General features: G+C 41.3%; 1 protein-coding gene across 2 annotated transcripts in view; it reads left to right on the plus strand.

Moving 5' to 3' along the window:
• Positions 1-12,800, plus strand: part of hdac4 (histone deacetylase 4) — a 223,446-nt gene that overhangs the window by 79,854 nt on the left and 130,792 nt on the right. For both annotated transcript variants that reach the window (XM_074658171.1, XM_074658172.1), the window contains exon 3: positions 10,810-10,872. In XM_074658171.1, the coding sequence (XP_074514272.1) occupies positions 10,810-10,872 (63 nt within the window). The remainder of the gene's footprint in view (positions 1-10,809; positions 10,873-12,800) is intronic.

Here is a 12,800-nt window from a genome sequence, read left to right on the forward strand (position 1 = left end):
CTGTACATTCACTAGATATTCTCAGAGCTAAACTAACTCTTCTGCAGTGTGGAGTGTGCGCACATGCACGTGAGAGTGGAGCGAAAGAGAGAGAACGAGCGCGGTGTGTGAGTGAAGGCAAGCAGGCAGAGGAGCAGAGTACAGCAGAGACTCCGGTCCTGGAGACCAAAGCTACGGTCTCCCCCGCATCCTCCGACCGCGACCAAAACTGTTTAACAGACGGGCTTCACTAGATACAACCAAGAGGTTTTGATGCTTCACTGTAGTTTGTGTTGGAGTTATGTCTGAACAGCGTAGCCACACGGGAGCCCGCATGGGACACCGACCCGCAATGATTTATACGTGTAAGAAGTTACAAATAGTCCCTTTTAATAGTCAAAATCAGGATTTTTGAAAAACGCTAACATTGTGTTTATTAAATATTGTCCATTTCAATGACTTTTTTTTAACACTGCATATGTTTGCATATCTTTGATGTATTTAACTTATGTTGATAGATACCAAATACTTGATTTGTTGCTTCTGAGATACAGCCATTTTCTTATCACTACTGTTTTTCCGAAAATATAATTGAGTCTATTGTAAAAAGACTAGATGTAGTATGATAAGAAAAACTCACTTTTCAGTCAATTGAGTTGACCGATTTTGAAAAATCTTCACATTTGTGCTTAGTCAAGCCCAGAGAACATTCCCACCAAAGGAAATTTAAAAATGTCAGTTGTTGGCACAAATGGGTTAATTACAATACCGAGGACAGATTGGTTGGATGTCATGTTACTATTTTCAGTTTAATTATAATTATTTGTGATTCAGACAATTCATTCATTGGAATTTAAGAGAGACTGATAAGTTAAAAAATTCGGTTTATTTTCCAGCCCCAATGGATTGTATATCTAGTGTGTGTGTGTGTGTGTGTGTGTGTGTGTGTGTGTGTGTGTGTGTGTGTGTGTGTGTGTGTGTGTGAGTGAATGTACACGACAAACACCTAAACTTTCTTTTTTTGTCATCTTCATACCTACTGAGTCATACACAAATGTACATCAGCACACACATGTACACACAGGCGGGCGCACAAACCTAAAAAGGTCCAGCAGTAAAAATAAAGTCAAAGGCTGTGGTTTGTGTTGTAGGTTTAAAATGCCCAGAGGAAGTGCTGAGTAGTTGGTAAACACGGCCGCAACACCAACAAGTGGTTTTAGGCAAGGCGGTGGTGAGAAGTTCTACATGGTCTATTCCTGCACACAGATACTCAGACAAATAAAATTCCAATTCAATTGAACAACTTAGAAAATCATCATATTTGCTGCTCTGTATTTCATTTATATTACAATTCTATCTTTTTATGTGCAGTATAAAGTGACGTGTTTGAGAAGATATACAGAAATACAAATCTAAAAATGCCACTATTCAGCCCCTGTTTTTTGGCTGTTACTGCTTGCATTTGTCAACATTATTATTTAAACATAGAACAAACTTAGGCTTTTTTTGCTGTAATTGTTTGAAGAATTATATGATTTGTAGTATAACCACATTGATATGTAAGAGTTAAATGACGATATATCGGCCGATAGCATTTTCCTTTTTTTTTTTCTTTTTTTTTACATAAATCCATAGCAAACAATAATCTTGAAACGGATCCCTTAGTTTTGTTTTTTTACAAAACCAAATAGAGTGGCAATAAGCTAATATTGGCTGATATATTGGCCAAACCGAGAAAATTACGCTACATACTCTCAATGGATAAATGCTATCTACTTGGTCAGCAATGGAAATTATGTTCTACCAAGGTTAACCATTCCTTAAAGTTGCTAAATATTGGTTTGGGAGCATTTACATTGCCTCTCAACAGCTCTCAACATGGCAAGGGCGAGCCGGAGGCTCACAGCTAAAGTTTCTAACAGTACAAACAGTGGCGAAAGGGCTGACGGAGATAACAGTTTTTACCTAAGGGGGACCCGGAGGGTGGGCGCTACGCTTCCGTGACAATGCTGTTGGGATGGCGTTATCAGCTGTAACCGCCGTATGAGAGCAGTGCAGAGTAGCGGCAGTGAGCTAGCCAGTGAGTCACGCTCACATGGACAAACATGCACTAAAAGCATGCGCGGCCGGCCCGGCTGTGTCAACAAAGCACAGAGAAGCTCTGATTATAACACACGTGAGAGAGGCTTTATTTTCTGCTCAGGTAGACATTACTCCTCTATATCTTTATAGCAAATAGTTGCTTGCTGCTGTATTAATGCTCTGGATATGAAATGTAGCACCTTTAAGTTCTACTGCGGACTAGAGTTTGGCTATATGTTTTTCAACAATTTTCAAACGGCGACCATCAGCCCAACAACCGGTGATTGTCGATATATTCATACAAGTGTGTGTGTGGCACTAATAAAATGACAAAAATCACCCAAAAGTATTGCCCAAAAAAACAACCGACGATGTACTCAGCCAATCGCCGTTGGCCAATATATTTGTCCAATCGCCCAACCCTACTGAGGAGTTTTGGTATAGAGATTTGTCAGTGGTTTCAGCAGCTTAGCCTTGCTCCTATTAACAAGGCAGCGGGACATATTTTACATCCTGTCACCTACCAGTGTTGTTAGGATGTTCAAGGTCACACAGAATTAACTCCTCTACTAGAATCAGTTTAGAGTGACTTACGGTCAAGCTCATGAGTCATTGACTTTTTTATATGGCGCTTATGAACGGCCATCATCATCTGTTGACAAATTATTTCAAAAGACTAGTTTAGATGAAACCTGAATCTCTTACATCTGCCATGTTGAGAGAAAGCTACCGAAGTTTTGATAACCAACTAGTGAACTTGCATATTAGCATGTAAAAAGTTAGTTAAGCTTTCAATCACATAATGGATATCTGATTTTGGAATGCATCTCCTCATACGTTGGCTTCGCAGCAGGTTATCTTGTGCTTTAGAGTGACGGTGACAGGTTGGTGTGGCTGGCACACTCTCAGACTGGCTCAGAGTTTGGTTGTAGCAGAAGGGCAATTTTGGTGGAGCCTCAGCAGACAGGATGGCATAGTTGGCAGAGTGGAGGGTGGCAGAGCTCTGAGGCTGATATCGAGGGCTCAGAATACACCAGACTGAGTTGTAGTGGACTAGACAGGTTGGCGTGGCTGGCACACTGATGTGGTAATTGGAAGTCAGACGGAGGTAAAGGTGTCCCTGGACAAGGTGACTTGGCACCTTCACAGTCTCCAGTAGGAGGAGGAAAGGTGTGTGCTTGTGTATACATTTTACGGCACCGCGTTCCTTCGTTTACTAGTGCGTTTTTTTTTACAATTCGTGCTCCGTTTATCTTTTCTTGAATCATGGAAGGGTTCTCCTCACCGTTGTACACCGGGTGTGCATCCACTGAAGCAGGCACTCCTGCTTCCTGCTAGCCTCCGAGCCAACTTGTCTTCTTGCCAGACGTCGGTAACTTGGCACTCCGTCTCTTCCTTTTTCCATGTGGCGATCACGTATGTCTGTCCACACGGAAGTCTGTCGACACATCTAGGCTTTTACAAATGGGATATGACACATGTAAAAAGAGCAAATCACTTTCCTGCCCGGGCTCGGAGGCATGCATGTACTCTTTCCCTCTGTATATGTATTTTTACTGGCCATATGTTCGTATGTTCCTACATGTCACTTGGGAGATGGAGTATGTGTAACTGTTGCTGAGGGGCACGCATATGGCACAGGTCAATCAGGTCACATGAAAGTATCCCTCAGTGTCCACATGACTCTCAGGGTCCATTGTGCTGTGCTATACACACCACTGCAGGACATTGCTTACTTACATAATAACATATTGCTACATACATTTATGATGCACAACAAACGTTTGTTCTAATAGTGTAAAAAAATCACGTATCACTTGTTTCAGCAGTAGAGCTCTTGTTGTGGATTGATTTCACGTTAAAAGCATGTGCCATTTCCAGTACCCTTCTTTCCATCTAACCAGTCTGCAACAGTACAAGCAGAGCCACATAATGAGCGGTATAAGAGGGAGTGAACCCTCTGTCTCATCTCACTTGAACTTTATCTGTCACAGCAGATAGTAGAGCACAGCTATTCAATCAAACTCTTGAGACAACTGTGACGTGGTTTGGACAGGCTGGACAAGTACCTTGTTTAGACCGGACAGGAGTGCTTTGCAGGCAAAAGCCTGACTATTATACGCAGTGTCTACTCCAGAGTGGACGGTGCACCTTATCCATCATGGCTGGCCTGGGAAGACAGTAAATCAGGAGCGAGGCAGGGGAAACCAGACCAGTGATAAACATACTGTCCCCAAATGTCCAAGATGTATTCCACTGATTAACCAATAGGCCTTTTCCACAGCAGATATTTGACTTGTCATAGTAGGAAAAGCACAGCTACTAATAACACTAACAATAACTAACTAGGTAAAATTCAATTCCAAGTGTCCCAGTGTGAGTAATAATGAGCTAAATGGAATTCAGCCATCATTTATTTCATTATTCATACTTGTGCTTTTCCCACATGTCCTCTGTGAAAGAGGCCTTTTGGAACCAACATGGATTTTTAGCCATGGCGGCATGGCTCCAGGAATGGCAGTGTCGATCGGTTGGTCCAGACAGAAATATCTCAACAACTACTGGATGGATCACCATTCAATTTTCTAGCATTCATGGTTCCCAGGCGACATCTTGAGGTCAAAAGTCCAATTTGTCCAATACTTTGGTTTATGACCAAATACGTGCAAAACTAATTTCACACAATATTCTTTGAAGAGTAGGGGGTCTTCTCAACAATAATTTAACTGGAAATTCTAATTTGTCAATTATTTTTAGATTAATTTAAGTCTAAAGTTAAGTATAAATGGTGAAAATATTGCCTTCTCAGTTTCTCAGACATCAGATTTCTTGTTTTGTTTGATGAACTGTCCGAAACCGTAAGATATTCAATTTATAATGATATCAAATGGAAAAAAAACTCACATCCTCACATCTTCACATCTGAAATCCTGAAACAATTCAATGCTTGGAATTTTTCGTTTGATTAATGACTGAAAACATTAATTGATTAGCAGAATTGCTAACTAATTGGGGCTGTATCGAAGCTTTTGGGGCATTAGTATGAATGCTGTTAATGCACAAGATTCAAATAATCATGTAAATGGTGGCGGACAGTATATCAGGATGTGAAGTAAAGCTATCGGCACACACTTGAAGGGATAGTTTGGGTGTTTTGAAGTGGGGTTGTATGAGGTACTTATCCATAGTAGGTGTATTACTTAAAGCAGATGATGGTCAGTGTGTCCCTAGCATCGAGAGACAGACGAGCACCGACACCGAAGCAAAGCAATACAGTGTTGTGGATGGGTCCGGCAGCAAAACCTATTTTAGCCACCTAAAAGAAAGGCTCACCTAAAAAATATCAATATCCGTTTAAGTGTACGCTATATTTAGAATATTTTCCAACAACGAACTGAACTGAGAGTGAAACGTATCTCTACTGTTTTTGTCATCTGAGCCTGTTGGCTTTTTAAAGAGAGAAGAGATACGTTTCACTTTCAGTTCCCCGTTGTAAAGGAGAAGGAAAGGGCTGCCTGACTGCAAAATAAAGCAGTGAAAATATTCTAAATATAGCATACTGTTAAACGGATATTGATTTTTTTTTTTTTTTAATGAGCCTTTCTTTTAGGTGGCTAAAATATGTTTTGCTGCCGTCCCCGTCCACAGCACTGTATTGCTTATCTCCGATGTGGGTGTTTTTTCTCCTGTCTGTTTTTCCAAGCTGGGGGCACCAACCATCATTTACTGTAAGTAATACACCTACCATGGATAAGTACCTCATACAACCCCACTTCAAAACACCTGAACTATCCCTTTAAGAAATGACAACAACGGCTGAAATGAATGAAGAGAAACTGATAGAACTTGTTGCCACTGATGCCTTTTTTAGTCGTTGCTGTGAACTCATTAAGAATAGTAGCCTCCTCAAGGGTCGCCGTGTTTACACTGTACATATATTAGCTTCTCAACTAGGCTTCTCCAGTTGTTCACCAGGGACCATTAAACATTCATTTGCCGCCTTATAAGCAGGGAACGTATATGAACAACTGTATACAAATATATAGTGGCAGCTTGTCAATGCCTACGTGCTGTTTAAAGCAAGTCTATCATTGACTTCTATCATACGGCTCTTTAGCTGCAGTACTAGTATTAATAATAGCAACACGGTTTCTAAAAGAACACTGCTCCTTCCTTGTACAAGTGTCTCTCTCTTTCTCTCTCTGCATATTTGTTTGCTGTGGTTTCCATGGAGATTTTCTCTCATCACTATGTGTTAAGGCAGAGAGCTCTTGACCCGTCTTCCTCCCCAGGCGTCAGAGGTCATAGTCTGCTCAGTCATGAGTGGACAACCTATAAACCTGCCTGGTTTCCATGAAATACGTTTCCTGTACACATAGAGATAAATATACACATTTATCACACAAACACACACACACACACACACACACACACACACACACACACACACACACACACACACACACACACACACATTCACATCTACAATGACTTTTCTGTCACGATCTCTCTCTTTGTCCATTATTCTATTTATCATGACGCAAGTCTTTGCGAAGGGTTTTAGGGGGTCAAAATGAATAATAGGGATGGTAGCAGTTATTAAGTGCAACAGAGGGAAGACGCAAAACACTCGCTTGCACTTGCAACTCTGCCTTTGTGTGTGTGATCGCTTGGCCTGTCTCTCGTCTATGAAGCTCTGGTGTCGTCTTTCTGCCATCTGCCACTGCCACCCTACTGACACACACACACATGCGCACACATATTGAGCTTTCATGTAATACTCTGTCATCACAAAACCTTGTCTCTTCTCTTCTCTTCCTTTCTTCTAGAGAAAGTCTCAGTTAGGTCTCCCCCTCGCCATCCGCACATGTGTTTTGTGCGTTAGCATCCACTTTTGTTAAAGAAACAAAGGCAGCAGGCCTTTGCCTAGAATATGAAATTCAAGAATGTGCATTTTGGTGTGTGTAAGATATGAATATTTAATTCAGCCCCTCCCTCCATCATGTATTAATCATGGAGCAGTCTGCTTAGGCTGAAAATAGCGCCTAGCAACCCAGAAAAACAAAAAATTCACAGAGTTGTGGGTATGTCATGTGCTGCTGCTCGTTCATGTGTGACACTGCACATGGTCTCCTCTCCTCTCACATTTTCCTTTCTACCAAGCTAAGTTGTCTTTCCCCCACGTCTGTCTCCACCGGTTCGGAGATGATGGCGGTGGAGATTTCTGATGTTTTCCATGAGAGATACTCGCACTTTCATTTTGAAAGCGCTGCTGTCTTTGAGAAAGTTGTCGGTTTTAGTATTATAGACAATATTTGCTCGTCTAGCACACGTCCTTAACTGAACTCTGAATACAGCCTGCTGCGTCTGCACTGACACCCACTGAGTACAGGCAAAGTTTGAGATATGTGACTGTAAGAAAGTCTGCTTCGTGAAAGTGGTGATAATTGCAGGATGACTGACCCCACCATCCGTACCAGCTGCCAATCTCGAGGATAAACGGACTGATGTAGGCTGAGTCCATTACAGCGTTTCAGCCTAGCTGTTTGCAGGTGGGAGCAGAAATATGGCAACAAGTTTGTGTGAGCGCAGGGACTCATTCAGCAAAAAGAGCTTGAATTCAAGACCACAGGGCATGAGGATTGGTGGTTCATGAAACCCGAGCCAAAGACCGTCTGCTGCCTGGCAGTGTCACACAAAAGCCACAATTTCTATGTGGTGGTATCCTTGGAAACGCTCTCAAATGTGCTGGTACTGTATGTTAGCGGGCTTCTTACAATTCAGACCAGCAGGCTAATAATAGTCTGGTCTGTGTACAGTACAGTGCAGCCAGAGTAGGACATTGATATGTTTTTCATTGTGTTGGCTGCGCTCCATCACTTTGGATTAGAAATAAAAACTCTGAGGTGCTGACTCTCTGCTTAGCTTGTTTTAGGGTGTTCACATCCACTTGGTGGGGATGTACCAATACGGATCCCACATCGGGCCGATACCGACTCAAATAGCTGGATCGGATATCGGTGGCAATGGGGCCGATCTATTCACTTCAGTTCTGCAGTATGTTTTTATGCTTTATACATTATACACTGGAATTTTAATTCCTGTTTAAATTTTGACCAATTTGTTGCTGCATTAAAAAGGTTTATCCTTGAATTCCTGTTAATTTAAAAAAAAAAATTTTACCAAGTTGTTCGTGCACGATTTATTATTTTAATAATAAATAACAGTCAGTAGATTTATATCTACGTATTTATTTGTTTCATTTTGTTTTACCAAGTTAGGAAAGCGATGTTTAAATCAAGCTTGATGTTGCCTTACACATAACAGAATGATCCCAGTCACTTCCACACAGTGAGGCGTGCAGCTTATCTCAAGTACCGGTATCGGGATTAAAAATGTTGGATCGGTGCATCCCTACCACTTGGTGGAAAGGGCTGGATATCACCACTGGATATCACCGATTCAATTTGATTTGATTCTTGATGAGTTATATTAGATAAATACTAATGTTGCATAAAATGCCTCTCAGAATTTATCCTGGGAACTTCAATTTCTTTTACATTCAACAAGAGAGCAACACTGTTGTTTCCTTGAATTCAAGATTGTGCAAAGTGCACATTTAAGGCTAAATTGTGAGCATATTTCCTTCTAAATATGTGGACAAAGGTTTTTTTTTTCTTTGGCTTATGCAAAACCACTAAAACATGACACATCTATAATTTTTAGGCCTACATGTGCAACAACAGATGAGCGAGAATAATAAAAGACCTGCAACATGCAAGGGCGTCATCATTATGCATATTTTAGAAAATAAATGCTATGCCATACAGCTACTGTACGCTTGGACTGTCAGTACCAGATGCTTCAACTAAGTACAGCACATCCACTCTAATTATCACTTTGAGCACAGACTCAAAGTCTGTTTCCTAATTCATCTGCACCGTTTGTGCCAGCAGCACCTAACAAATAATGTGTAGCACAGATGTACATGTTTACTTAGAAAAGGCGCGAATGCAAAGATCGATCTCTGGATTTTAAAATTCGATATTGGATCATTCAAGTAAAAATTGCATTTAATCATTTCTTTTCTATCCAGCCCGACTGGTGAACACATACGGCAAAACAAGACAATGACAAGGCAACTGAGTTCTTTAATGGCCAAACAGTGGATTGTCACTTGATGTCAGTCCAACTGATGAATGTGAGTCACTTGCTAAAGACAAGTCTGAAGGCAAGAAGCCCCCGATGGCCGAAGGGGCTGCAGTTCTCACATTGTAGAGCAACAGTGTGTCTACTGATGTACCTCTGAGTAGACTTCAGCCTAGTCACCAGAAAGCATATATGCAAATATGAAAGCTGAAATATGATGAATATATCTACATGTGTGTGTTAACTTGTCCAACTACTTTCTGCCCCTAAAATTGTGGGACAAACTTCCTGCATTTTTTATAAAAGTTTTCATTATTTCTATTCAAATCCAAAGTGCTGGAGTACAGAGCCCACACGTACACAGAACAAAAATGTCCTTATACGTTTCTGGCCACACCAAACCCAGGACAGGTCCAGCCATGAATACAGTATATCATATCACTTTTCTTCCTAATACAAGTTCAAGGAGGACAGATTGTGTTCTCTTTAGAGCTTCAGACGAGGCTAGTCAATGAAAGATAATGTGTTCAATTTCAACACATTCGCACTCCCAACTTGTCAAATACCGCCACTTGGTCAGTGCCCCTCGTCATTGGAGACCGACGCTTGGGGTACCCATCTTGCGTTACTTTTGGACGGACCATGGTGTGTCAATAAGCACTCGTTAAACGCAAAGTTTCCTTTTAAAATAAACTTCAGTTTTCACAGGAAGTTAGGTTAAGGCAACACAACCACATAGTTAGGGTTAGGAAACGGTTGTGGTTTACATTAGCTTCACTGACTAGCGACTCACGTGACTCACGAGTCAGACTTCCTTTTGCAACCGGGGGAGGTAGCCCACTGGTAACGCTGACTTTACGCTTGTTATGTAACATTGCCTAAGAAAGTCCGCTTAGGGCGGTTGTTATTTTGTTACGGTAGTTACGATGTTATGCTTATGCTAAGTTGTTATCATTTTAACACAAACCATGATCTTTTTCTAACCTTAAACCAGAGGGCAACTCCAGGGTCTGAAAAGTGAAGCCAATGCTGAAGAGCCTTAAACTTGCATTCTCTCTAACAGCCAGCAGGGGGCGACTCCTCTGGTTGCTAAAAGAAGTCTGATTGTATAGAAGTCTATGAGAAGATGAGCCTACTTCTCACTTGATTTATTACCTCAGTACATATTGCAAATATGAGTTTATGGTCTCAATCGCTAGTTTCAAGTCTTCTTCAACACAGCCTGATGTTCATTTAGTAAATGATGGTCCCATTTAGAGTCAAATACAAAGCTGATATGAAATGTATTCATGAAAATGTGTTTTTGGTTCAGAAACATCGACATTCAACGCACAATGCCCACATTGTTTTCTGGCAACCGGGTTACTCTCTCTCTGTAGAAAACATATCATATTACTGTACATGTCTGCTTTGTTCTTGTCACGTTCTATTGCTTGTTTTCTGTCATCCTCTTGTTTTCTGTCATCCCCCTGCCCAGACGTCTACACCTCCCTTTCCTGGGAGCTGTAGACAGATGTTGATGGTTTGAATCTATTCAGCTGCTGATTGTGATCCATACTGAGCACCACATTTAAGCCCTCCTCTCCTCCTCTCTGACAGGTGGCTTGACCAGCAACGAGCAGCCTGTGGAACTTCTCAAACCAGCTGCACTCAACCATTTCGGTAGGAAATCGGTGTGTGTGTGTGTATCTCTGTGTATGAACTGACTGTGTCAAAGCTTGTTTCTGTCTGGTATTTATACCAGTACTAAACTCTGTTGCTTCCCTACTCCGAGCCTTCAGAAATACACTCACTTAGAGCTGAGTGAATGATGCAGTCATGTCTTTGGTTTTACTGTTGTGTGATGCATCACGGGTGATTACAGAACATCAATGCTCAATTGGGGATTTGGGTGATATCGTGGTCGCCTTAGCTGGCTAATGTACGGCTCAAGAATACACTCCGTCAGTGTCTGTTTATGAGGAAACTTATCATTTACTCCCCAGCATGTAATCATTTCCACCAGCTGACGGCGCACATTGTTTTTAGTACACGGCAATGTATTATTCAGTGGACCAACTCCTTTTTAGAATTCGCACCGCACATGCCAGCGCACACGTGCGCGTACGAGAAAGTGCACGTGAAACGAGACATTTTGGTGGAACTTCACGCTCTTGTTGACAGGAACGTGGGATGATCACGCCACATCAGCATGTCATCAACCCACAAGCGGTATGTTTGTCCCATGTGGCGGGAGGAAATGCTGATGCAGCAGTGATGTCACTGACACGGTTGCCAGGAGCCGGAGCCTTAGCCTGATAATAGCATGTTTCGTCGCTGTGCAGCAGTGACACACGTAACTGCATAAACACACAGAAAGACGTATACACACGCAACATAACAAACACAACATGCTGGACGTGTTGAATGAAACGGGCTCTATATGATTTGTTTCATTAAAATGGAGTAATTTAATGACACTTTCTCTTTCTAGGGTTTAATTTTTGAGGTCAGCTTTTTCTGAAATGGAGAGAAAAAGCCTGATTACTTGAATTGATGACTATGTTTTTGTGGGAAAAAAAATACATCATTGTTTTTAGACTGGGTTCATACTACTACTATTACTAATAATACTTATTAACAACCTTAAATTCCTCTCTAAAGCTATGAAGCAAAGATAGCACAGCATTGTCCTGCCGGGTAGGCATTTAACTTTTATGCAAAAAAATGCATGTACACGCACACACTCATCCACTCGGGTTGAATGCGGGTTAGTTACCTGCCTTTGGTGATTAGGCATCTCTAATAAGGATAAATATTAGGGCTGTCAATCGATTAGAATATTTAATCGCGACTAATCGTATGATTGTTCGTAGTTAATCGCGATTAATCACACATTTTGTATCTGTTCGAAATGTACCTAAAGGGAGATTTGTCAAGTATTTAATACTCTTATCAACATGGGAGTGGGAAAATATGTTTGCTTTATGCAAATGTATGTATATATTTATTATTGTAAATCAATTAACAACACAAAACAATGACAGATATTGTCCAGAAACCCTCACAGGTACTGCATTTAGCATAAAACAATATGCTCCAATCATAACATGGCAAACTGCAGCCCAACAGACAACAACAGCTGTCAGTGTGTCAGTGTGCTGACTTGACTATGACTTGCCCCAAACTGCATGTGATTATCATAAAGTGGGCATGTCTGTAAAGGGGAGACTCGTGGGTACCCATAGAACCCATTTACATTCACTGATCTGGAGGTCAGAGGTCAAGGGACCCCTTTGAAAATGGAAATGACAGTTTTTCCTCACCAAAATTTAGCGCGAGTTTGGAGCGTTATTTAACCTCCTTCCCCACATGTGGGTATGACATGGCTGGTACCGATGGATTTCTTAAGTTTTTTGTAGTTTCATGTGATGCCAGTATCTTCACTCAAGCTTTAAAAATGAGCCCTAAATATTGCAAGTTACGTTTAATGCGTTAAAGGAATTAGTGGCATTAAAATGTATTTGTGTTATTATGGCGTAGATAAAGTGTCAGAGCTTCACTGCAGCCTGGATTCTCTGTGGCATGAATGGGACCAATGTGGGTTGAAC

Source organism: Sebastes fasciatus, chromosome 14 (assembly GCF_043250625.1).
Source record: "Sebastes fasciatus isolate fSebFas1 chromosome 14, fSebFas1.pri, whole genome shotgun sequence".
In the NCBI taxonomy this organism is placed as follows: Eukaryota; Metazoa; Chordata; class Actinopteri; order Perciformes; family Sebastidae; genus Sebastes; species Sebastes fasciatus.